The following is a 21,797-nucleotide window of genomic DNA, read 5'->3' as shown; positions in this document are numbered from 1 at the left end:
AATTATCATTGTAGGTGTGGAGAAATAAAAACAGTGGATAACTCTTATTCATATTAGTTGTGTATTTGCCTTACGCAATATTTACATCACATTTTATGCTTAGTTCAATTAACAAAATAAATACATTAAACATGCTGTATAAACAGCGGTAAACAAATCTGGAAAATTTACAAAATCATTATTTCTAGGACTTGGCTTGCACAAGAATATAAGTCTAATTGGATCAGTCAACTTTTAGCTAAATAATATTATTTACAGATGTTATTCTATAACTATGCGTCCTGTTCCTCTGTTGGACAGTTTCCTACATTATCGTCACTATCGTGATCGGAACCTTCGTTATCCTCATTCACATCTGTTCGCGGCTTTTTCACCAAAAGACCCTGTTTCTGTAACCTCTGTATAGCTTCTAAGGTAGTCCGCTTCATAGGACTTGATTCGCTTTTTTCATGCACTTGAGATTGTTTTTGTTGACTAGTCATTATTTTCATTCCAGTTGCATTATTCAGTCTACTGATCTGCTGTGAAGACGCATTTACTTCTGATTTCACTTGTTTTGCACTAACCACCGAATTGCCCTTTACAACTTTTGTAGTACTTGTAAAGTTAGAACTACTGGTATGTGACGCGGAAGTAAAGGCAGTCACGTCACTGTTACCAAATGTAGGTATATCAGATACAGGTATCAAAGACTCTTTCGGTTTCTTAAAACAACTGAAAGGCCCACTCACATCTTCAGTATTGAGTCTTTTTGCGGTTCCTGAAGCCATTGCTCCAGGTGAAACTTTTAGGGGTTTCCCTATCACTGGTGGCTTGTTTGGCGTAGGTGCTGGTATAACTTTCGTACCTATTGCCATTGTTGGATTACTGGGCCTTGCAGAATTGTTGGGCCTCGCTAGATTCATTCGTGGCCTTGCAGGCACAATTTGCTTCGAAGGTCTCACGACAGTGTTGGCCGGTCTAATATGTGTTGCTCTAACTCCTACACTGGGTGGCGCATGCCTTATTACAACTCCTTGAAAATTTGTTGACTGGCTCGGCTTCATGCCTTGGATTCGTTGTGCCGCTATAGGTTTATTAGATTGAAATGACGTGTTTCGTACTTCTTGTTTCATGGTCTGGTTGACTGTTTTTATTGTTTTAGTAACTGTCGTCGTTATTTCTTGTATCATAGTTTTGGTTTGTATTGTTTTTACTGTTACCTCTTTGTTTACTGTGCTTACTTCATTCATAGCAGACATCCTCTTATTCAGAGGTTGAGTTGATATTTTTGAAATCCTATTGACTGAAATATTATCATTCGCGGATTCTTGTCCTACTTTGTTAAATATTTTTGTAGGAATTGTTTTATTCTGAATACGCGAGGTTTCTTGACTATCATTAGCTTGTTTAGATATGTCGTCACTTGCAGGATTTTTACTTATTGATTTTATTGTTATATTTTTATTAATATTTTTTAAGTTATTAAAGCACACAGAATTAATGGTAGAATTCATAGTTTTGTTACTCTTTTGTACAGTGCTGACTTTTATGTCAGTTTCGAAGTCATGTATGTCTTCATCAAAATGTTCGTTGTCACTGCCCGAGTCGTGTGGCGATTCAATAATGGGATTATTCATATTTTCGTTTGTCTTTTCAGGCATTTCCGAGTTATCTTCACTATCATCAAAGTCTTCTTCAAGTTCCGTGATTTCTACATTATCTGAAATATCGGAGCCAACATCATCGTCATCTTCAAATACTTTAGATTCTTGCGTTATATTTTCTTCTGATTGCACAAATTGACTTGATGAAGTATTTCGAGATTTTATTGTTATATTTTTACATAAACCTTGTAAGACATTTTGAACTCCCGTACTACGATTCTGCATATTAATTCGATCATTAATATTATTTTGACTTTTAAATGTATTCTGGCTGTTACTGTCTTCTTTCTCCAACTTAATGTTATTTTCAGTTTTTACATTTTGTTTTACTGATTGCTGATTTAAAGATTTCACTGTAATGTTCTTACTAAGATTTTTTAATGCATCCATGGATTTCATTGAGTTTTCCGAATGTTGCGGTTTACTACCGACGTCATCTTCATCTTCAGAGTCATCAATGTCAAATATTTCTATTATTTCTTCTTGTTGCTTTTCAGTTTCAACAACTTTCTTGGCCACATTGCCTTGTTTGATGGGTGGCGAGGGACTGTTGGCCTTGTTCACTATCGGTTTTGTTGTTATATTTGTAAGCCGTTTTAAAATATTTGCATTTGACGTTGATATACTGTTATCACTCTTTTCATTTGTGACAGCACCCGGTACGTTATTCAGAATTTTTTGACCTACTACTTGTTTTCCAGGATTACATTTTCTATCTTGATTGGGTAGATTTCTAGTTTTATTTGGCGTAGGTTCATTTGTTTCCACTTTCATTTTTTTTATTGTTATATTTTTATTACCACCTAAATCTGCAGATTTCAGATTATTTGTTGTTGGTTCACATTCATCAATTTCGTCATCTTCATGGTCACTTGCATCAATATTCCTTTTAGATGATAAGGATTTGATTGTAATATTTTTACCTAAAGCTTTCAAAGCGTCCATTGTAGGGTCTTTTTCAACAATATTTTTTTGCTTGGTTACATTTAGTTTATCAGTACCGAGAGGTGGCTCGGAAGTTTCCTTTTTACTGTCACTGTTGGAAGATTGACAATTTTTAACCATAATTTTCTCGTCAGTTGTAGGTTCTGTTAATATGTCATTTTTAATTTGATTGGTGCTAATAGATTTCACAGTTAGATGACCTAAATGTTTTAATGTAGATAAAGAACTAGCTGATGAACTAAGAACGTTATTCTGGCTTCTGTTGTCGTTAATAGGCACTCTTCTACTGTCAACAATTTTATCATCGTTAACGTTATTTTGAGCTTCTGATTTATTTTCTAACTCTGTATCTGAATCAAATTTTTCGCTTCCATTATTATCTTGTTCGGTGTCTTCACCATTAGCGATTTCTTGACACGTTTCGTTTTGCACTGGTTTTGGTGAGTGATGAGGTGAATTATTTTGAATTTCGGATATTTCCTTAATTTTCTGACTATTATCGGTATTCTCAGTATCTTCGACCACGTTAGAATCAACGTTGCTTTGTGAAAACCTATCAACGGCAGGATCAGTTACTGATAATAATTTTGAATTTGGTGATGGTAAATCCTTTTCGTCGTCATCTATTTTAGGAATAGGAGAGTTATGTTCTTCTATTTTCTGATTAGCATCAATCTTGTTCTCCTCCACATGGCTTTCGATTTCTTCAGTTTTTTCAGGGGAAACATCATCATTAGTTTTACTAGGATCACTTACTGAGGTATTAGGAATAACTTTTTTCACTATTTTAATTTGATTATTGCTCTGATTCATTAATTTAGTCAATACTGCACTAGAAGTTTCTATCTCTCTAACTTTATTTATTTTGTTAACAGGTTTATGCAAAGCACTTTTGATTGGCATAGAAGAAACTATTTTAATACTTTTGTTGAGTGGAACTCTCTCAACTTTTCTTTTGACGACAATACCAGCCTTTTTTAATTTATCCAGCTCAGCAGAAGTAACTACAGAATTGATAGATTTCTTATTATTTTTAAGCTGTTTTTTAACAACTCGCGTGGGTACCTCTTCGATACCTTGAAAGTCTAGGCCCTCACCAAACACGTCTTGGTTCATGCTCAGGAATTCGTCGAGAGTTATAGCAGATTTTTTGGATTTTTTATGTTTCTTGTGTTTTTTTACTTTAACAGGACTGGTTTCATCCGATTGATCCATGGCTAACTCCAAGAACTTTTCCTGGAATTACAAAATACCCACATGACAATGAAAAATTGCATGGACAGAATAAAGAAGAAATAAATAGTCTTTATATAGAAAAAAATTTACATTTGAATTGTTTTTTACATTGAATCACAACAAATATTCTCTGCATCCCATTTTTTATAACAGAATGTAGCTTTATTGGTCTTAAATCATCATCATCTACCCAACCCTTTTTTAAATTATGTATGTTAGGGCACTTCTCAGTATATCTGAATGCAGTTATGTACGAGTGTCTAACATGTGACTGTCTATCTGACCTCCTCAATGCAGTTACAGGGGCACCTCATACTGCCCTAAATATTATTTTAATAACTATACTCACTATTCCTACAGCATTCAAAGTTGACTCTGCATCTGTATCTTCTGGTTCCAAGTTTGTCACTTTTTCTATTATTGGTGGTAGCGTTTCCAAAGAATAATCCAGTAAATCACCAAATCTGTTAGAAAAATAATTAACTAATTACAGTCTAATAATCTGCATTTATCTGAGCACAAACTATTTAAAAGGTTCAGTCGTTTCTGAGCATTAAGGTTGCAAACAACCGAAGAAACAAAAAACTTTTTTACAAAAAAATTAAACCGACTTCCAAAAACACTAAAAAGTAAAAAAATAAAACCAATTTTAGGTGCATCGGCCTAGAAGTCGGTGTCTAATGGATGTTACTAAGTTAATTTTGCCACCAACTTCTAGGCCGATGCACCCAAAATTCGTTTTTTTTTTTTACTTTTTAGTGTTTTTGGAAGTCGGTTTAATTTTTTTGTAAAAAAGTTTTTTATTTACAACTTTTCAGTGATACGAATAGTTGTCACTATCCATATATGTGGAAAGTTCTCATCAATACAAAGAATATAAGCCCAAAAACGAGGTATTTTACATATTCAGTTGTCGAATTCCCTCGACCTTCTCTGGTCTCCATCATCAGGTCAGCTCCAAACCTGCACAGTTGCAAAGGTCTTGTCAATACAAATGATATAAGCCCTAACACGAGGTAGTTTACATATTCAGTTGTCGAGTTCCCTCGACCCTCTCTGGTCTCCATCATCAGGTCAGCTTCAAACCTTCACTGTTGAATAGTGCTTTCAGGCATGCACCTGAATGTCAAGTTTTTACCCTAAGTATGCCTACAACTTTCGAAGGTTGCCCTCGATTTCTCAGGGTTTCCATCATCAGATCCTGACCTGATGACGATGGGACCAAATGACAAGCATACCCTTTCAAATAAAAAAAGAATTTTTGAAATCGGTCCAGGCGTCTTTGAGAAATCGAGTAACAAACATAAAAATAAAAAAAAAAAAAAAACAATACAGCCGAATTGAGAACTTCCTCCTTTTTTTGAAGTCGGTTGAAAATAATTATTCCTCATTATTATATTAATATAGATTATCCTTATGCAACTTACTGAGAATTATTAATGCTGTACATATCTTCAGAAGAATGGAAAGTGAGATGAATTTCATAAGCATCCAAATGGTAAAAGACTGCCTCACACATTGGACACTTCAGTACTTCTTCAGGAGTTTGGTTCTCATCACCATGGTCGTCTGATATGTGCTTCTACAATAAATAAAAACATTTAAATTTATTTATCTATATAAAGGTACAAAGAGGCTAAGTATACTGATGGTGTATATGTTACGGGTAAAGAAGCTGTAGACCTGACATCTCAATTTCTTTCTTAATGAATATTTCACTTAAACATCAAGATCTTTCATTTTCTGATGTCAAGCTCAGAGAGAATCAGTTGGCAAGGACAAGATAAGAATCTCTAAAACTCTAAACAAAGCCAAAATGCTTCACTGAATTGAAAACCTAGCCATTACCAAAAATCTGCTGTGTATAGACACAAGATTTACTTACTATTAGATTAACTTTATTTTCATACTCTTCCCCACAAAATGCACAATAGTAGATTGGGACGATCTCCTGAAATTGTATAATATAACATGTCAATATAACACAAGATCTTTTTCACTATTACCAATAAATAATAATAAAAAACCACAAATAAAAATAGTTTCCTACCTGTTGATAATATTTAATCTTTTTTGAGTGCCCTACATCTGGTAGGTCCGTATCCTGTCTATGGAAGAATTTATTATGGTTAATCATTGCAGAGGGAATGAAAAAGTCTACACTGCAACTGTCACAGCGGAAACACTTTTCTTCAATTTTCTCTTGAGTGGCATGGCTTGCCTGAACATGTACATTGTACAAGTGCTGAAACATTAAAAAGCATTAATCAACATTCTTTTACATTGACTATGTATCTAAATCTATAAATAACTGTATTGAATACATGGTCATCCTTTATGCCTCTCAGTGATATGATTTTTGATGATGACCAATTTTGGGATTGGACCTCAGGTGATGATGATAATAGATACAATAAACAACTGTCAAAAAGATAAAAGATAAGCAATAGTACGCGTGGTGGGGAGGGGGCACAGGTCGCGTTACAAATACATCACACGCGAGTATTCGAGTGACGCCGGCTACATGCAGCACCGCTTACCTTCATCGTGAACAGTTTGCCGCACCACGGACAGAAATACTTCGCATCGTGGTCGGGGTGCACCTTGTGTTTGTGAGTTATAGCCTTTGAAATTGTTGGAAACACTTGCGAACAAACGTCACAGCTAACCAACTCGGCTTTCTCCCGAGACTTCTCATCTGACGCTTGAGGATCTACTTCGAAGCGATTTTTATACTTGGGGTCTCCGTGTTTCCTAAACAGAATTAAGAAATTTCATTCAACATTTCTCACTGTAGCTGGATTTGACACTTTGCGAAAACTTAGGCAGATTGCAAAAAGTTACCTAAAATGTTCTTGTAAATCCTCTTTATTCTCAAAAACATCCTTGCAAAATACACAGTTGAATTCCTGTTTTGAAGTCATGATTTCCACTGAAAATTATTATACTTCAGGCCAGGGCTACAGTCACTTCAAAGCATAAGCCATGGTATAAAATTATTATATCATTAATTACTCCGGTCAAGTAAATTTTTGTTTGATTAATACTTTATAAGATGTATGATGTGTGAAAATCGACTCCCTCTAGAAATTAAAAATTAATTGCCGAACCCAAATTCCCAAACCTAAACAATACGTAGGCCATTTTGTATTTATTTATTTCACAAAACCTTCCCTTCTTCATTCATATTTTACTCACTCATTCATTCGCTCGTTAGAGTGGTACTAAAGTAAATTAGATTCAGTTCGACGTTAGTCGATTTTAGTTGGCATTTGGTATCGACTATCACATTTTACCCAAAACTTAGAGCATTTTACTATCCGGAGACGCATTGCATTACCTTTCTCTGTGTCGAAGGTAAATATCGCTGACCGGTGAATACGTCAACTTTATACTTGTGTTCAAAGAGTAAAATATGACTGGGGAAACTTATGTCTCATATTGTTTTCGAGCGCGACGCGACTTAATGTTTCTCAGTTTCTCCACTCCGCAGCCTCGCTCCGCTCCGGTGGACAGGCAGCCTATACGTTGGATTACCTCACACTGCACAGAGATTCGTATGAAGATTATTAAATGAAATAGGGTTCTGTAACATATTAAAAACAAGCAAAATCTGTTTTCTTTCAGGTTCCACAAACTTCTTTACTTCTGGTTTTTACGTTGATACAGAATGGTTAAATTACTCACATCTGTTTATTTTGCCAAACGGCTATATTCCGGAACAACTGGCAAAGTGCAAGCACAAAAATATGTGCTAACCAAATATTTTCAAGGAGAACCGAAGAAAACAGACTTCACGATCGTCGAAGAGACACTCCCTGATTTAAAAAATGGCGGTAATTATAAAATTACTTTTAATGTGTTAAATTGGGATGTTTCTTAGTTGCAAATTATGCGATATTTCAGCTCATATTTACTTAATTTGGGTTTTTGGGCATTTATGTCCGTACTGTTATTTCTACCCAACTTAAACAAATTTTATAAAATAAAGCATGTTGTGGTTTATAATATTGCAGAGGTATTAGCAGAAGCTGAATATCTAAGTGTCGATCCCTACATGAGAGCTTATATGATAGGATATAAACTACCCACAGATATGATCGGAGGGCAAGTAGCAAAGTAAGTTCTTCAAAAATTTAGTAAAAATGGAAGGTCTTTTTTATCTGACTTCAAAGGAATCCTAGTTTTTCTTCTCCATTTTGATCAGGGGCCCGATTTTCCTAATTTTACTTAAGCAACATACGATTCACGTTCGACTCGATTCGACTGAGATCCAATCCTGACTCGATTACGATTGAAGCGTATGTGGCATTCCGCTATTTTTTCTTTGAAATAAACGTTTTTATCCTTTTCTGTCATTCAATAATGAATCATTTTGTCTGCAAATGATTTACGATTGCAAAATGATTGTACAGCAAACTACCGTATAGACCAAAATCACCAAAATAGCAGACCAATCGCACACCAATCAAATGTCAATCGAATACGATTGGTCTTTTATTTGTAGCAGAATGCCCGATATGGTTAAAACTGCTATTGCGATCATATTGCGATTCGATTTCTATTCGATTTTGACATTATTAACTTGGAGAATCGGGCCCTGTACCTGTATTTTTTGATTGTGCGCGATTTTCTCAAGTTTGGCTGAACAGATTTTGACGCAGTCTTGGGAGAAGGCTTTTTGTTATGTTATTTTAATTTTCAGGATTATTGCCAGTCGCAATAGCAAATATGAGGTTGGGAAGTACTTAACTGGATCCTTTGGATGGCGTACACATACTGTTTTAAACCCTGACGTGGCCAATGAAAAGGCTGGCTTGTTACCTGTTACACTTCTGCCTGATTTCGGATCGCATCCAGTCTCTCTGGCTTTGGGAATTCTCGGAATGCCTGGGTATGATTCTGTTTAGTGTTAGGTTAAATAGTTACTCCAATAATGTACCTTCCAGTGGATTATGATCATGAACTTCTTCGTTTTCAGCAATACAGCTTATTTTGGCTTGAAAGAGATATGCAAACCAAACCCAGGAGAAACTATTGTAATTACTGGAGCAGCTGGCGCAGTCGGCTCACATGTTGGGCAAATTGGAAAACTTTTAGGTAAGAAAAAGGTTGACGCTATCGCCGAGAAACCTGATGCTAATCCTTAAAATAAATCTAAACATTTCCTATTTGTTAGGTTGTCGTGTTGTTGGATTTGCGGGGACAGATGATAAATGTGAATATTTGGAAAAAGAGCTTGGTTTTGATCGCGCTTATAACTATAAAACCGTTGATATTAGAGCTGCTTTGAAAGATGGATGTCCTAAACGCGTTGATTGTTATTTCGACAACGTAAGTAATAATGATAATAGCGTATTCAATCTAATTTGGAGTAGAAATGTATGTGTTTGATTATGTGGTCTTTTTGTTCATAGGTGGGTGGAGAAATAAGTTCAACTATAATTAATTATATGAACAAGTACGGTAGGGTCGCTGTATGTGGCTCTATATCATCGTATAATGAGACCAAGTTGCCAAAAGGTAGGTAATTAAAACTATTAACTAATTATGTTTAACAAAGGTACGACCCACCTATATATACCCAGTAGCTAGAAGTTTGCTGATCTGCATAGTAGGTCGATAGGAGTCCCAAAACTGCCCTGATTAATTAGCTTTCAGTCTTGCCAAGATACTCCCGATTTAGTAGCAGTATCTCATGACAAGTTAGTATAATATTAAATATTTTATATTCCAGTGTCTATTCTTCAACCTGCGATCGTATTGAAGGAATTGAAAATAGAAGGTTTCCTGGTTAATCGCTGGACAGATCGTTGGAATGAAGGTGTTGAAGCAAATTTGAAATGGCTTGAAGAGGGTAAACTAAAGTACCAAGAAAAAATCTATCACGGCTTCGATAATATGGTGGATGCTCTCGTGGGTATGCTTAGAGGTGAAAATACTGGAAAAGCTGTTGTTAAGGTCAAATAATATCTATGTTTAGAATGTTTTATTTACATAAAATTAATTATATAAAATTGAATATTTCCTAAAATAAATCTATTTATTTGTAGTAACCTATTATTATTTGTATAATAATAATATTTGTGTTTATAGTTATTTGTAGTAAGTCTTGTCCTATGTAGTTACTCCTCTAGTAGAAAGTCTGGTGCCGTCTCCCCGTCTCCCTTCTCAGATGTCAATGTCAAACGCGTCACAATAATAGCGGGAGTTCAGAATCATTGAACTTGTTTGTTTGTATTTGTTTATATTTTTTTAAAGCACAATACAGTAAGAGATGTCTCTCTCGAAAATAATAGCAAAGTTTTCAAGAAACTCTGTCTCTACCGTTTATGTTAACAACTTTGAAAGTCCCGTCGGCCAAGTTACCGCTGCAGCTGACGATGATTTTTTATACATCGTTACTTTTGAGGATTCAAAAAACTTTGAAAAGCATTTTGATACTCTAGCAAAAGAATTATCATGCAAATATATCGAAAGTCAAAACAAAGTGTTACAGAAATTTGAAAAAGAATTTACAGATTATATTGATGGTAAACTGAAGAATTTTACAGTGCCCATTAAAACACATGGTTCAGACTTTCAAAAGGTGAGTTGCTATAGCAATATTTAATGATTGAATAATAGTAGTTGTTTTCAAGAGTAAATTATTTATTAAGTTACTCTGGTCTGCAGGACGTATGGAATAAACTTCTGGAACTGCCGTATGGATCAACACAAACGTATGGTGATTTAGCGAAAGCTTTGGGTCGGCCGCCGAGCCATTCTCGAGCTGTCGGGGCAGCCTGTGGCGCTAACGCCTTGTTGGTAGTAGTGCCTTGTCACAGACTCATCGCATCAGGATCTAAAGGCGGAGGCTATGATGCTGGTGTAGACAGGAAAGACAAACTTATTCAACTTGAAAAATCAAATTCATAATGGGGTTTTTGGTGTTCAAAACTCCTCATGTCATAAAAATGATGTGATTTCTGTGATAGGACTAGAATAAGCTTCATCAAGAGTAATTTAATGCACTTGCATATGTAATACACATAAAAAAGTTTGATACTCAGTCTCTCCCAGCTACCACTGAAGTGGTTGGTTCATTTAAAGGCAACTAAAAAGGTCAAAAACGGTGTAATGTAAAGGTAGTTTGTAAATGTAAGTAACACAAAAAAGAGTTCAATTAACAAATAAAAATATCATGTATTTCAATTCACACTTTGTAACAATATTATGGTGTAAGTCACCACCACGGAAGCTATAGAAACTAAAAGCGAGAAGTTCAATGTGAAGAAACCAGCCATGTTGAAGCAAATGGGGCGATCTTGTAATAATGACTGTAAGTCCTGTATTGCTGACCGCAGGGTTAGATCTGTTTACAAAAAAATAAACTTATAATCATTTCGAGTTCAGTACCTTAGTAATTGGTAGGTAAAGGTATTGCATATATTGAAAATGCTAAAACCATAGCAGGCTGTTTGCTGACCACATTATGTACATTCCTACCGAATTTCAGAGTGTGTGGAAGATAGCATGGGCGTAGCGAGGTACGGGCAGGGAGGGGCAGCTGCCCCCCCCTGAGCGGGATGCGGGTCGAGCGAGCGAGAGCCGCGAGAGGCGAGGCATTAGACATGGGCAAAATGTGTCATTGAAAAGAAAAGATAGATATGCATCTTTCAATCACTGGGATATGAATCACTCTTTCAGGTACCTTTTGTCATGAAACACACATGACATATTATTTTTGTATTTATCAAGAAACAAAAAGTTAAGTACGTTTGGGCTAAGTTTTACGTAATATTTGGTTTAAGTCCGATAAAAATTTCACGCTCGCTTCGCTCGCGTATTCAGAAACTATATGCATTTATTTTTGCATTTGTCAACAAACAAAAAGATACGTACGTTTGGGCTAAATTTTACGTAATACCTATTTGGTTTAAGTCCGATAAAAATTTCGCGCTCGCTTCGCTCGCGTATTCAGAGATTATATGCCCTTACTTTTGGCATTTGTCGTGTGTGTGATTGTTTATTTTCTGTACCTGAAAATATATACCTCTCAAATTAAGGGATTAACAAGTTTGAGATTAACGGCTCAAGATACAAAAAATCGGAGGGCCCTCGCCTTCCCCCGGGGGATAGGTTGACTGCTGCCCCACCCTGAGGCCAAAGCTGGCTACGCCCATGGAAGATAGTCAATTTCTTGCAGAGTAGATGTCTTGCTTAAAAGGTCTTTGCAGCCAAGCAAGTCAAAATAGGTTGTCTTTACTGTTTGTACTGTAAAGAGAAACATTATGTAGATTATGTTTATACTATAGCTATTTAACTACGATTTTTTTTATCGACTTTATCGACTATCGGGAGCTTTTTAGTTATGCCACAATAAAAACAGAAAAACCAGAGAAAGGATCATAATCTTCGCACTCGCATTCATACACGCTCTTACTCGACAACTCACCACCGTTAAGGGTCTAGCCAGCGAACGTCCGTGTATAGTTATCGGCACGGATAATGAGCTCTCGGCGGAAGAGTGGGGATCGCTTTGCGCACTGTACACTTAAGGCAATAAATCACTTCTGCGCAGGTGAAGGTCAGGGCTCAATATCCTTGCCGGTGATTACAACCTCGTGTACGCGCTAGATTTTATTGCAGCACCGTAAACGCTCATAGATACGATCGGAAAACTAGTTTAAACTCGCACTTATTTAAAACAAAAGTAATGGACGATCTACTTACCAGGATTCTTATTAATCAGTAAATGATCAATGACGTTGAGGATCCGCTCTCTCTGCCGATAGGCTTGCTCGCAACGGTTTACCAAAGTTATTAAAATGGCAGCGCAAGTTAAAAAGCGAACAAATCCGGATACTCCCGGCAAAAAGTTGTATCCCGCGCTGTTGTATAGGGTTCGCTATAAATAATAAAGCCAGTTTTTTATTAGGATGTGTTAAAACATGGTGGATTTAAACGCTATCTCAATCCATCAGACAAATATTACCTGTGACCCGACGATAATTCTTATAGCTAAATTCAATATCTTCACCATATCGAATAGCAGGCTCGTTGTGTTCAGTAGAATCTGAAAGATTAAACGGTTTCTTAGGTTTTATGCTCAATATCAGGGAAAGACAGAAATGTTTTGTTCCTGCAGTTACTTTGTTTTATGTATGTAGCTAGTTGTGCAAGAGCCATAAGCCCTGATAATTATCGTAGCTATGTAGGTACTTACCCGAAATCCGTACATTTTGTTAATAAACATAACTTGTTCCGTTAGCAAGAGGTAACATTTCGAGAGCCGTTTTATTTCATGACTGTCTATTGAACGTGCCTTCAAACTTTGATCTGGCGATCCATCTTCGCCATGCAACCAATTCTTGTTACGTATACAGTCTGCTAAGATCCCAACAGGACAGGCGCTTGCACATTTGTAGCAATTTTTTATAAAATTGTTGATAATTCTTAGCCGAACTTCAACTTGTATTATATTTGCAATCAAGTCTAATGTAGCCAGAATTTTAATAAGGAGATACAGGTATGAAAGTGAATGTACGACTGGGATCATCCAACCGTAGGTAATGACCCATGCTCCTAGATCAGTAAAAGAACTTATGAACCAAATGACTAAGAAAAAAGTCATCGTTTTTAACAGTCTCCGTTTCATTTCAGCGTAGCAACTAGTTTCTAGACAAACATCAATTATTTCGAACTGTCTGAAGTATTCTATGTACAAGTTCCTCCCAAATTTATAGACAAAGAATAGATCGACAGTATACTGGAAGAAGTCGCAAATCATCTGTGCCATGTCTGTTACTCTGATAGAAATATCCAACCTGTTGTAAACATATTTTGTTTTGTAGTACAAGCAGTAGGAGCTCAAACATCCGAATATGGAACAGGCACAAATGCTTTTGATGAGCATGGATGTCTTGTTGGGCGCCACATTGCCGTTAATAGCAAAAACTTTTAAAATCCTTATGATTGGTATCATTGAGTTGTATGATTTATTATTGAAATCTCCAGTTTTTATAATATCACTGACTTGCATGACTGTGGTTCCGTGAACACTGTTAACGAATTCACTAGTTGCAACTAGTACAGCAATGGTTTAAAAATATAAACGTTGAAGGGCCTACCCTTGTACAACTACGATCAGCACATTCGTATGATAAACATCAATCAATGGAACGACGTTTACATTAAATTAATGAACCATTTGAAGTGGCAGGCTCTAATAATGTTAATAGCATGCTAGTGGACATAGGTAATTTGTTTGCGTATATACAATAGTGGGTATTTCTGTCGGTATGTAACTGGCATACTTACAGTATACCTATTGTAGGTAACGTGCGTTTATGTAGGTAATGTTTTACCATAAGGATTCGTAATGAGTATAAAAAATAAACCATTTTAAGATATATACCTAATTGTTTATATTACTCTCCTCCCAATGTGAATGTGTTTTTGGTGAATAGTCTGAAAAAAATAAAATTGCTTTTGATGATTTTGAAAATAAATCAAACTCACACGAAGGTTAAGTTTAAGCCTTTTCATATCAAATTGGTTGCGTAGTTTGGTAGGTAGGTAGGTTGGTTGTTAAGGCGAAACCGCAGGAAACAGTTTATAATTTGACGAATAAAGGCAAAGTACCTCTACGCTGCTAGCAAATACAGATAATTGGCGTGTTAAAATGCACACGCGATTCCCCTGGTTTTATGTTAGTGGTAATTAACTGAAGTGACGCAAATCAATTTTATTGTAGCTGTAGGTATATTTGGATAACTGCAATGTTATAAATCGAGTGCTTATACATATAGACTGATAAATAAATAAGTACCTATGGTTTTCATTAGTTCGCGAGGTACTCCCACGGAGTACCTAGCTGTGTACAAAATCGTATATTTAGGTACCGCGAGCATCGTCGTGGTTCTAGTGACTAGTCGATAAAATTATAAGGCATATAGTATGTATAAGCAAAGAGCACTTATTTTCATAATTATATTCAATTACATGGGGAGGATGACAAGTAGGCCGATGTGTTTACGTTCGTTTTGTGGCAGTCACGCCCGCCCTAACATGCGTAGGTACACCCATTAACCGCCCTCATTAACAACATGCACACTGCACAGCCCTGTTGGAGTCGTAGTTGTTGGTGGTTTAAACAACGATGCGGTATTGCGGTGGTTTGTGCAGTTACAACTGACGGGAAGTTGCTATTCCAAAAAAAATGAACTACGCTATAATGGTGTCGATCGTCAAGAAAAATCGTCAAGCAAAAAGAGTCGATCGTCAAGGTATGTAGTGAGTGATAGATTGGACACGACCAGGGCCCCGATTCTCCTAAGTTAATAATGTCAAAATCAAATAGAAATCGAATCGCAATATGATCGTAATAGCAGTTTTAACCATATCGGGCATTCTGCTACTAATAAAAGACCAATCGTATTCGATTGACATTTGATTGGTGTGCGATTGGTCTGCTATTTTGATGATTTTGGTCTGTCTATACGGTAGTTTGCTGTACAATCATTTTGCAATCGTAAATCATTTGCAGACAAAATGATTCATTATTCAATGACAGAAAAGGATAAAAACGTTTATTTCAAAGAAAAAATAGCGGAATGCCACATACGCTTCAATCGTAATCGAGTCGGGATTGGATCTCAGTCGAATCGAGTCGAACGTCAATCGAATGGCGCTTAAGTAAAATTAGGAGAATCGGGCCCCTGGCCTGGGTAACGGACACGGTTAAAACTGCTATTGCGATCATATTGCGATTCGATTTCTATTCAATTTTGACATTATTAACTTAGGAGAATGGGGCCCCAGACTACCCTATAGACCAAATGTCCGACCAATCACAGACTAATGGCCAATAATCAAATATCATTGGAATTCGATTTGTCTTATTAGTAGCAGAATGCCCGATAAGGTTACAAATGTTGTTGCGATTGGATTGCTATCCAATTGTCACATTATTACATTAGCAGAATCGGGCCCTTGGTGTGGCCGTCTTAGAGCTTCTTTTAGTCTACCTTGCCTCTCTTGGATATACCGTTTTTAAAGTTAACGGTTCCCCAACTGTGTATTTTTTCGTATTCTTTTGTAGGGTGACATAGTTGGCCCATTGACTTTATTTACTGGCAATACCGATTACAATAAAAATATTGAGCAACCTCATATTACTTCAACTTCAATTTTCCACAATATTTTAGATCGCAGATATTAGTGCGTCTATCGAGCGCCTAATGGAGAGTAGAGGTGAGACAAATCCTATTCGCTAACTTTAAATTTACATCATCTGTGGTCTCTTTTTGACAGATTGAATGAATGATAGACGAAATGTCAGCCATATAGCGTAGCTAGCTAGCTACTCTATGAAAATATATCACCTTTGCCTGGATTTGAGTGTATATTTATTACGTTTGTTTTATGTATATCGTTATTATTTTATAAACGTATCGAGTGTTTTTTTTTAATTAGTGTTTTGTGCCCTTATGTATCAAGTTATTAAGTTTAAGGATAACTTGTTTCGTTGCATGGGATAAAGATTGTGTTAAATCAAACATTTTTTTTTGGTATGGCTAAGTATAACTTCTACTTTACCAACGTACAGTAAGATTACCTTATTCGCTTCGTATACGCTGTGTTCAAAGCGCGTAGAAATTATGAACGAGAACACTTAACATAATTAAAATAATTTGTGACCCTAGTTTATTAACAACGTTATAAGTAGCTGTGTTTTTAAAACAATGGAAAATAAATAGGTATTGCTCCAGATTTTTAGGAACGTTCTATGTATTAGTACCAAATCAGGGTTTCACGCATTATATATTATTTACAGAAACAATCATGGGAGGGTGCCGGTGCTCTTACCGGAATTGCTCTTTAAGAACGGATGGCAAGACTCATATGTTCCACTACCCTGTGTTTGACAAAGTGCGCTGTCATCAGTGGCTAACTAATGCACACAAATTAGAATTCCTCAACTTGAAAGTTTCACAGCTCAAGAACAGAGTTGTGTGTCAGCATCATTTCAAAGATGAAAACTTTATGAACTTTAAGGTAAGTTCGTCTTGTCATTTCATAACCTACTATCTACTTCATATTCTATAGATAGATGCCTCTGAGAACCAGTTTTACCTGGGGGTATTTGGTTGCATGGGTAACTGTGTTGAAGAGGTCAGATAGGCAGTCGCTCCTTGTAAAACACTGGTACTCAGCTGCATCTGTTTAGACTTAAAGGAGACATCAACATTATTGGTAAAAGGCTAGGCAGATGATGATCCATAAATTCTTTGGTCTCTAGTTATTAAATATTTCTTTGCATCATCTATGTATGTATAATCCAGTACATCCAAGTTTTGTAAATGTAATGGAAAATCTGTCTCCTTAGGGTCAATTCCCACTGAAAGAGCAGCGGCCGGCAGCGGCCGTAAGAGCACGGAAAATGTAAGAGCGCGGCGCGGTGCGGCGCCGCGCGGCCCGCCGCGCTCGCGCTCAATCCCTTGCAATTACGGCCGCTGCCGGCCGCTGCCGGCCGCTGCCGGCCGCTGCCGGCCGCTGCCGGCCGCTGCTCTTTCAGTGGGAATTGACCCTTATTAAGCTGACACCTATATTTTTTTCTTATATGTACTAAATTCCTAGAATCAATAAATATTGTATGTTATTATTATTTCAGAAAGACAAACTAACATTTGATGCAGTGCCTACTGAAGATGGACCTTACTGTGATTCTAGTCACTTAAATAAATCTAAAGCTGAACAAGATGACACAAAAGTGTTCAGCATATCTCTTGATGATATTGAAAATGAATATTTGACTATTGTTGACAAAAAAGCAAATTTTTCTGTAAAATATGGAGATTTTCTAACAAATTGTGATTTAATGGAGTTAGATGCTTTAAATTCATTAGCAGAGATAAATGATAACAACAAAATTAATGTTAAGGGTCTGTGTGAATTGGATACCCATCCAAGTGTACCAAAAGAAGTTAGAAAAGTAAGACGGACCAGAAGGAAAGATGTAGGAAATTCAAGCAAGAGCATTTTGAATGATAACAACAACAGAAAAAATGCAAAAATTCAGGATATCTCAGTAACAGACAATATTAATCCAAGTAAAGGAAGTGAAACACGACAAACAGAAGATGACCAAAATTCTGTTTCTGTTAATGTATCAGTTGTGCCAGTTGAATTTCAAAGAAAACAATTAAGTGAACAAAATCAGCAAAATGTTTGTCAGCCAATTGAATTAAATATTTTTGATGAACCAAAACATATTCACCAGAATGAGGTAAATATTTTCCAACCAATTGAAGAACCAGCTTATGATAAAACAAATGATCAGAATCAGGCGAATATATATCAGCCAATTGAAGAACAAATATTTGATCAAACAAATAACCATAATCCACTTCATACACAGCCAATTGGAGCTCAAGTTCTTGATGAAATGACATCGAATAACCAGGGTGAAAATATGCATCAACCAACTGAAATAAAATTTGTTCATCAAACAACTCCAAATAAGAGTAATAACAGTGAAAATAAGAAAATTAAGATTTTATCTGTGAAAAAAATAGCACCAGGTGGTGTAAAGCTAGAACCAATTTCTCCTACTAAAGTTTTACCCCTCCCTGTTAAGAAGAAGTCTTTGATTACAAAACCAAACAAAGAAATTGTGCCAGCACAAAAAATACCAGAGATTGAAATAGACAAGGCAGACACTGCAAATAGCAATGTGGCTGTAGAAGCACCGAAGAGTTATTCTCTTTTGAAATCTAAAAGTGGAGTAGTAGATAATAGTTCCAATGTGAATACACAAAGCACTCCAATCATTAAAAATATAATCCCACCAGAAAGAGTGGCAGCAATTGCAGAAAAAAGGAAATTTAATATGAAGCTCAGAGATATAATAGAAGATTGTTTAGATAAATTGGATGATAATGATAAGTCAGGTTATGACGTAAGTAAAGAAGCTCACAATAAGAGAAAAGTAGACAGTAAAAAGGGGCAAGTTTGTAATTATCTTGCTAGAGATCCACAACTTCCTACTTTTCAAGAATATACTATAGCTTACTTAGAAGCCAGAATGAAGAAGATGGAAAATAATTTACTTAACAAAATAGAAGAAAATTCACAAAAAATTGGTGAATTAAAACAAACACATGGGCCATCAGTTAGTAAAAAATCTGTTCATACTCAAACATCAGTCAATGAAGAGGTTCACAAAAAACAGCTTTATCAAGAACTATCCAAGTATTTAAGCAAAGAAGCAAATAGTTTAATATATGAAGAACTTTTTATAAATAAATATATTAAGGATGTGCCTAAATCAACTGCAAAACGGCGTAAGTGCAGATGATGAATGGTCTGCAAATAAAATTATGCAGTTGATAATTATATGCTTTTTATTAATTTATAAATATAATTTTAAGTACAGAATGTTTTACAAATAATAAATACTTTGAATTTTAAGAAAGTATATCTTTTTCTTTATTTCACTTGAACCAAACTTTTACCGATGTTGTCTCCTCTAAATAATCCTATAAACGCATCAACTGCTGTATCGAATCCAACAGTTACATGTTCTTTGTATTTTAGTTTCCCTTCTTTTATCCATTTTAAGTTCTGATGTATACCTTCTAAAGTGCGATCTGCATATCTGTTTACCAAAAACCCTTCAATTTTCAGCTGCTTACTGACAATTAATGGTTGAAGTATTGTTGCTGAAAAAAATAGAACGATTGAGTATGTTTAAATATTTGCAAACCTTATTCTTATCAAACCCACCTTTTCGCTTTTCAGGATCAGTTTCATTGTAAGTTGAAATGGCTCCACATACGGCGACCCTGCCGTATTGATTCATCTGAGACATGACCATAGTGCTAAGTTCCCCACCAACGTTGTCAAAGTAGCAGTCTACGCCATTCGGCGCGCTATCTTTAAGAAATTTTGGTATGTCTGTGGTTTTATAGTTTCCTGCGTAGTCAAAACCTAGTTCTTTGATTAACCATTCACATTTTTCGTCAGTGCCTGCGAATCCGATCACCCTACAACCTGAGAAACGATATATAACGAATATAATAAAACATAGCCAACTGGTAAAGGTTAAAAGAATATATACCTACGTAATAATTATTATAAGATATTAATATACAAGTAAGAATTATAGTCAAGTTGGTAAGCATTACCTAGGATTTTAGCGATTTGTCCAACATGCGAGCCGACTGCACCTGCCGCGCCTGACACCACCACTGTTTCGCCTGCCTTTGGTTGGCAGATTTCGGTGAAGCCTAAGTAAGCAGTGTTCCTATCATAAGAACATAATAGTTAAGACAGTGGTTAAAAAATAAAAGGATTCATAAAAAAAAGATTCAAGTAAGTACGTACCCTACACGGCCACATACGCCAAGAGCCAATGAAACTGGCAAGTCTCCAAAATCTGGCAACTTGTGCAGATAAGGTTTTTGCATGCAAAACTTTTCATTTTCAGGTTTAGTAACTGTGTGGGTCCTCCAACCGAAATGCCCCATCACCCATGTTCCTACTGGATAGTCGGGATTTTTGCTTTCTATTACTCTGAAAACGTAGATGTAGAAATGCGTAGATAGATATGACTCCGTTAGAAATAAAAAAACCGAAAAATTATCGCTATACTTAATAAGTGCCTAAAATACTAACTTCGCAACTTGGCCTCCAATCATATCACAAGGAAAACTTGCACCAAGTTTCATGCGCTGATATGGATCGACGCTGATGAATGCTGCTTCAGCTAAAAATTCTGTAAGTACAATGTTATAAAATCCTTTATTTCGTGCTTGTATTACCGCCTTTGGTTAATAAACCTACTGATTTGGGTTTTTGCCAGATACTTTTAAAGTGAACCAGTGAAAGTCATATTCACAACTCACCATTTTCTTGTAATTCTGCAAGTTCCTCTTCAACAATTTTGAAATCACTTTTCTTAGGCTCTCCTACAAAAGGATTTAGAACAACGTATTTCTTTGCTATGACCATTGTGTACCTATATGATACCTAGGTATTAAGGTGGCTTGATTAGAACACAAATTAATAAAACACTGCCTTAAACAAAATATGTACTCAGTGTTTTGTCTGGCTGAGGGCAAGCATTCCAATGATAAAATCGTGAAGCCACCAAAGTACAGTTTTACCGGTTTTACTACAATAATTTTAATACATAAGAAAATGTACTTTAGGTTCTTTCTGTTAAGGTCTACTTTCGATCTCTCGGAATTGGACACTTCATACAGGTTATCTTATTGATAAATATTATTTACCCAAATAGGTAGGTTTTGATACAGATACAGACAATACAAGCACAGTTAGCTTGTGTAGTAAGTTTTTTATTGCGTTTTTCTGCAAGTTCATACATAATAATTACGTAATAAAGCGTAAGTGCACAAATAATAGCCAAAAAGGATATCTAGCTACAATTTTTTAATTTAAAATAAGTAACCGGAGGTAACCACAATATATTATTCTTGTTGTAGGTCTGTATCCATTTTTGGAACGAATCCTGTATTATCTGTGTTCTTAATAATAGCGGGAAATTCTAAATGATCTGAAACTAATGATCTTTTTTTGTGTGCTTTGCGTATTATAATTAAAAAATAAATAAATTACTCCGTGCAAAATCTTGGCAAAGGCAATTAGTCTCCTAATATCTGAAATAAAGTAAAAAACTGCACACCTACGTACGTAGGTACGTGAGACAATTATTAAAGTAGCGTTTTGGCATAATTCCTAATATAACGCAATACATTTGATTCAAGGCTGTCCTTAAAGTAGCTTATAGTTAATATCAAACCTGTAAGCTTATAATATCTTCTTGTTTATATCTTCGAATCATAGATAGGTACTTGAATATTACCTAGTTTACTGTTAAGCTCAATGGTTTACTGTCACTCAATTTTATTGACATCATAATAAAATTACGAAAGGTATAGAATTCGAGTAAATCGGTTCAAT

The 21,797-nt window shown here is 35.8% G+C and overlaps 6 protein-coding genes across 8 annotated transcripts; 3 read left to right on the top strand and 3 right to left on the bottom strand.

Moving 5' to 3' along the window:
- Positions 1–38: 38 nt before the first annotated feature.
- Positions 39–7,021, bottom strand: LOC110372769 (putative uncharacterized protein DDB_G0282133). Of its 2 annotated transcripts, XM_021329725.3 has the most exons (7): positions 6,672–7,021; positions 6,368–6,581; positions 5,878–6,072; positions 5,713–5,778; positions 5,255–5,409; positions 4,177–4,291; positions 39–3,827 (listed from the first exon to the last, which is right to left on the bottom strand). In XM_021329725.3, the coding sequence occupies exons 1-7, from the start codon at positions 6,749–6,751 to the stop codon at positions 273–275; spliced, it is 4,380 nt and encodes a 1,459-aa protein (XP_021185400.3). In that variant the 5' UTR covers positions 6,752–7,021; the 3' UTR covers positions 39–272. The 2 variants fall into 2 exon arrangements, with proteins under 2 accessions (XP_021185400.3, XP_049693846.2); XM_049837889.2 differs by lacking the exons at positions 6,368–6,581; positions 6,672–7,021 and adding an exon at positions 6,152–6,240.
- Positions 6,301–9,819, top strand: LOC110372770 (prostaglandin reductase 1). The gene is made up of 8 exons (XM_021329726.3): positions 6,301–6,439; positions 7,455–7,663; positions 7,844–7,946; positions 8,533–8,721; positions 8,809–8,927; positions 9,007–9,161; positions 9,245–9,350; positions 9,565–9,819. The coding sequence occupies exons 2-8, from the start codon at positions 7,498–7,500 to the stop codon at positions 9,795–9,797; spliced, it is 1,071 nt and encodes a 356-aa protein (XP_021185401.3). The 5' UTR covers positions 6,301–6,439; positions 7,455–7,497; the 3' UTR covers positions 9,798–9,819.
- Positions 9,820–10,012: 193 nt separating this feature from the next.
- On the top strand, positions 10,013–12,549 carry LOC110372861 (methylated-DNA--protein-cysteine methyltransferase, inducible). Its single transcript, XM_021329868.3, has 2 exons — positions 10,013–10,416; positions 10,503–12,549. The coding sequence occupies exons 1-2, from the start codon at positions 10,105–10,107 to the stop codon at positions 10,743–10,745; spliced, it is 555 nt and encodes a 184-aa protein (XP_021185543.3). The 5' UTR covers positions 10,013–10,104; the 3' UTR covers positions 10,746–12,549.
- LOC110372862 (uncharacterized) lies at positions 10,993–14,240 on the bottom strand. Its single transcript, XM_021329869.3, has 4 exons — positions 13,036–14,240; positions 12,805–12,885; positions 12,543–12,717; positions 10,993–11,181 (listed from the first exon to the last, which is right to left on the bottom strand). Exons 1-4 carry the CDS (start codon positions 13,849–13,851, stop codon positions 11,018–11,020), a joined length of 1,236 nt encoding a protein of 411 aa, XP_021185544.2. The 5' UTR covers positions 13,852–14,240; the 3' UTR covers positions 10,993–11,017.
- Positions 14,241–16,156: 1,916 nt separating this feature from the next.
- LOC110372814 (uncharacterized) lies at positions 16,157–19,290 on the top strand. Of its 2 annotated transcripts, none has more exons than XM_021329792.3 (3): positions 16,157–16,381; positions 16,648–16,868; positions 17,485–19,290. In XM_021329792.3, the coding sequence occupies exons 2-3, from the start codon at positions 16,656–16,658 to the stop codon at positions 19,168–19,170; spliced, it is 1,899 nt and encodes a 632-aa protein (XP_021185467.3). In that variant the 5' UTR covers positions 16,157–16,381; positions 16,648–16,655; the 3' UTR covers positions 19,171–19,290. The 2 variants fall into 2 exon arrangements, with proteins under 2 accessions (XP_021185467.3, XP_021185468.3); XM_021329793.3 differs by having other exon boundaries at positions 16,157–16,570.
- Positions 19,199–21,031, bottom strand: LOC110372815 (prostaglandin reductase 1). The gene is made up of 6 exons (XM_021329794.3): positions 20,720–21,031; positions 20,490–20,589; positions 20,199–20,387; positions 20,000–20,118; positions 19,599–19,865; positions 19,199–19,534 (listed from the first exon to the last, which is right to left on the bottom strand). Exons 1-6 carry the CDS (start codon positions 20,823–20,825, stop codon positions 19,302–19,304), a joined length of 1,014 nt encoding a protein of 337 aa, XP_021185469.3. The 5' UTR covers positions 20,826–21,031; the 3' UTR covers positions 19,199–19,301.
- Positions 21,032–21,797: the final 766 nt, after the last annotated feature.

This window comes from Helicoverpa armigera, chromosome 8, assembly GCF_030705265.1.
Source record: "Helicoverpa armigera isolate CAAS_96S chromosome 8, ASM3070526v1, whole genome shotgun sequence".
Lineage (NCBI taxonomy): Eukaryota > Metazoa > Arthropoda > Insecta > Lepidoptera > Noctuidae > Helicoverpa > Helicoverpa armigera.
Note: the sequence above shows the minus strand (reverse complement) of the source record. Positions and strands in the feature narration are given on the sequence as shown.

Excerpts from the sequence above, each read along its gene's own strand:
- LOC110372815 (XM_021329794.3), bottom strand. The coding sequence starts at position 20,825 with ATGGTCATAGCAAAGAAATACGTTGTTCTAAATCCTTTTGTAGGAGAG. Across the intron at positions 19,866-19,999 it reads ACAAATCGCTAAAATCCTAG|GTTGTAGGGTGATCGGATTC; the intron begins GTAATGCTTACC and ends ATCGTTTCTCAG. Across the intron at positions 19,535-19,598 it reads TGATCCTGAAAAGCGAAAAG|CAACAATACTTCAACCATTA; the intron begins GTGGGTTTGATA and ends TATTTTTTTCAG.
- LOC110372861 (XM_021329868.3), top strand. The coding sequence starts at position 10,105 with ATGTCTCTCTCGAAAATAATAGCAAAGTTTTCAAGAAACTCTGTCTCT. Across the intron at positions 10,417-10,502 it reads ATGGTTCAGACTTTCAAAAG|GACGTATGGAATAAACTTCT; the intron begins GTGAGTTGCTAT and ends TCTGGTCTGCAG.
- LOC110372769 (XM_021329725.3), bottom strand. The coding sequence starts at position 6,751 with ATGACTTCAAAACAGGAATTCAACTGTGTATTTTGCAAGGATGTTTTT. Across the intron at positions 5,779-5,877 it reads AGATTAAATATTATCAACAG|GAGATCGTCCCAATCTACTA; the intron begins GTAGGAAACTAT and ends ATACAATTTCAG. Across the intron at positions 5,410-5,712 it reads AAAATAAAGTTAATCTAATA|AAGCACATATCAGACGACCA; the intron begins GTAAGTAAATCT and ends TATTTATTGTAG.
- LOC110372862 (XM_021329869.3), bottom strand. The coding sequence starts at position 13,851 with ATGCAAGTCAGTGATATTATAAAAACTGGAGATTTCAATAATAAATCA. Across the intron at positions 12,886-13,035 it reads ACAAAATGTACGGATTTCGG|ATTCTACTGAACACAACGAG; the intron begins GTAAGTACCTAC and ends TTAATCTTTCAG. Across the intron at positions 11,182-12,542 it reads ACTGATTAATAAGAATCCTG|ATCTAACCCTGCGGTCAGCA; the intron begins GTAAGTAGATCG and ends TTTTGTAAACAG.
- LOC110372770 (XM_021329726.3), top strand. The coding sequence starts at position 7,498 with ATGGTTAAATTACTCACATCTGTTTATTTTGCCAAACGGCTATATTCC. Across the intron at positions 7,947-8,532 it reads ATCGGAGGGCAAGTAGCAAA|GATTATTGCCAGTCGCAATA; the intron begins GTAAGTTCTTCA and ends TTTAATTTTCAG. Across the intron at positions 8,928-9,006 it reads GCAAATTGGAAAACTTTTAG|GTTGTCGTGTTGTTGGATTT; the intron begins GTAAGAAAAAGG and ends CCTATTTGTTAG.
- LOC110372814 (XM_021329792.3), top strand. The coding sequence starts at position 16,656 with ATGGGAGGGTGCCGGTGCTCTTACCGGAATTGCTCTTTAAGAACGGAT. Across the intron at positions 16,869-17,484 it reads AAAACTTTATGAACTTTAAG|AAAGACAAACTAACATTTGA; the intron begins GTAAGTTCGTCT and ends TTATTATTTCAG.